The 2,581-nt window shown below is 39.1% G+C and overlaps 1 protein-coding gene across 1 annotated transcript; it reads right to left on the bottom strand.

Annotated features, from left to right (window-relative positions):
* Positions 1 to 245: 245 nt before the first annotated feature.
* Positions 246 to 2,380, bottom strand: LOC127872692 (uncharacterized). The gene is made up of 5 exons (XM_052416023.1): positions 2,369 to 2,380; positions 1,875 to 2,038; positions 1,530 to 1,665; positions 730 to 906; positions 246 to 608 (listed from the first exon to the last, which is right to left on the bottom strand). Exons 1-5 carry the CDS (start codon positions 2,378 to 2,380, stop codon positions 246 to 248), a joined length of 852 nt encoding a protein of 283 aa, XP_052271983.1.
* Between the last annotated feature and the right edge of the window lie 201 nt (positions 2,381 to 2,581).

Genomic DNA, 2,581 nt, shown 5'->3' with positions numbered 1-2,581 from the left:
TATACTAGAACGTGTAAACATGTTGGAAACATTAATTGTACCTGCTGAATGCTCGCGGAATATGAGTTCCCGGCAGAAAGGGAACGGCCATCAACTTTCTCATCAGGGCGTGGACGGCCTCCCGTCTCTCATACGTGGTCTTCAGGCCCACTACGTTGATGCGCCGCAGCACAGCCTGGGTCCAGTGAAAAACACTTATAACGCAAATTGAAAAAAATTATATATATATAACCGCTAGATGAGGATTAAAAAAGGTAAAACCAACCTATCTCAAAGTCCATTACGAATCCTTGGACTTGTGGTTCTTCCCGCCACAAACCCCAAAAAATGTGCCGGAAGACGGCGAGGTAGTCTACCTTCCTTCTGCGTGACATCAACACGAAGAGTAAAGGCACCTGCTTCAGACAATCCTCGTGTCGTAGGAATGCGTGCACGGATAGAAGCTGATAAAAAGGCTTCCGGACGACGTGGAACGTGCCGTCGACGAACCAGCGGTTTGACTGCTGAAGTCTGCTCAGCTGATCGTCGCTGGCGAAGATGAGGTGACGTTCCCCGTCTACACGCACATCACCGCGTAGAAAACCATCTCCGATGAAGTCTGTGTCCACCTGTGGTTATTATAATGAGAATATGCATGTGATAACCATTATTTTTTGTTTATTAGAAATAAATACAATGTTTGTATATTATACGTATATTGAAAATGAGCAATTCAACTCATAAATTTACCTCAAAGTCAAGTGATGATGGATCTGTTGGCCGATGCTTTTCTCGGGCACGGTTGAGGATCCTCGTCAATGTCTGCGGCTTGGGCAGGTTAAAATATGTGGCCTCGAAAACTTTAATATGGTAATCAACCAATCTACGGGAGGCCGCGAACACATCAGCCACGTCCGCTGTCTTCAACTGAACAAGATTACAACATACATATATTCTCTATTTTCTCAAAACATCGTACATTTTATATATACAACTAAACAAGATATGATTAAATAACTTTTTACATCAATATATCAATAATTTATATTACGTTTCATTTTCTCTTTTTTATCAAAACTTCGTAGATATATAAACACGCCATTCTAACTTACATTACGTTTCAATTCCACTTTCTTCCGCATCGAAGGGTCAGCAGCGTGAGTGTGCGTCCCTTTCGCTTGAAATATGTCACCCTCTTGCGTGGCCGACGCGGTACACATGAACGCTTTCCGTCGCACGCTGCATTGCCACACAGCTTGCTTCTTTGTCTGTTTCTGTAAACGGGAAAATATAACGGTAACTGATATACAAATACATAATTCATTACGTAAAATAGTTTAAAAAAATAGAAATACTTTTCGCACATGCATTAAACCCCATTTTTACAGAGCGCGACTAAAATGTATAGATATAGTAGTTTTGCATATTAAAGCAGTTTATTTAAAGTCACTATTTACGCATACACAGATACACAAATAATGTAGTTTTTAACATTGTTTAAATTTAATAATACGTATGGGTGTTTACGGCTTATGTAAAAACTTTATTACCTTAAACGTGAATGAATATCCATCGGAGGATACTAGCTTTGGTTTGCCTCTTTTGGTTCCTGCGTCTACAACGGTGTATTCTATGGTTTCGGGCTGAGTTAGTACACTGTCGGATACTGCTGGCTCTGGAAGATTACTGACACGAACAGATTAACATGGGCATAGCATTTATACTGTTAAGCATTTAACGTTTAATATTATTATAATGTTACGCATTTAACGTAAAACAGTATTCTAATGTTAAGCATTTAACATATAACAGTAGTATCCACTGTTAAATAGAATAACTATTTTATATTGATTGCTCATAAGTTACACGATTATACCATTTTTAAATTTACATACCGTTCGTCGATCACAACGGGCGGTTGCACTTCGGCTCTTGTCAAATCAAAAGGCTCGAACTCGGACGTTCGGGTGAGCGCTATGTCTTCTGACGCTGACACGTCGGATAATCCGAAAACGTGCGAAATGTCGAACCGTGGAAGCAAAGCAGGATCCTCGGATGCCTGAGCATACAACGAATAAACAACTTAAATGCATTAATGTCAAAAATAATGCCACTGTTTTATATTACTTTACTTACGATTTACGATTAACACAAAGAAAAATCATTTAGCACAGCATGATAGAGAGCTAGTCCGTTTAATAGATGATATCAAAATGATTAATAATACCAAAGAGCTTGGGGCCGAAAGAGCCTGCTACCTTACTTACTAAGGTTTTTTTTTCAGAACATGGCTCAGTCAATAAGAAGATGCCAAATGTGTTGTGTCTACGGATGTGTAAATTGCCGCTATGACAAAAAAAATGCAATGTCTGATAATCATTTTTTTAACATTCCAAAACATGTTCTAGAAAACAGAAAACAAAAGCAACGTTGGTGCGCATTAATAAAAAGACAAGATGGGCTTGATGTGTTCAACATGACTCCAAGAACTGTGATTTGCCACGAACATTTTCTAGAGTCAGATTTTAAGAAAGCCTTAGGTAGTAAGCGATGGACTTTAGAACCTGGAGTAGAGCCATCAGTTTTCAACTGGTCAAAAGTC

Source organism: Dreissena polymorpha, chromosome 3 (genome assembly GCF_020536995.1).
Source record: "Dreissena polymorpha isolate Duluth1 chromosome 3, UMN_Dpol_1.0, whole genome shotgun sequence".
Classification (NCBI taxonomy): Eukaryota; Metazoa; Mollusca; class Bivalvia; order Myida; family Dreissenidae; genus Dreissena; species Dreissena polymorpha.
The sequence above is the reverse complement of the archived record's forward strand: the minus strand, read 5'-3'. Positions and strand labels throughout refer to the sequence as shown.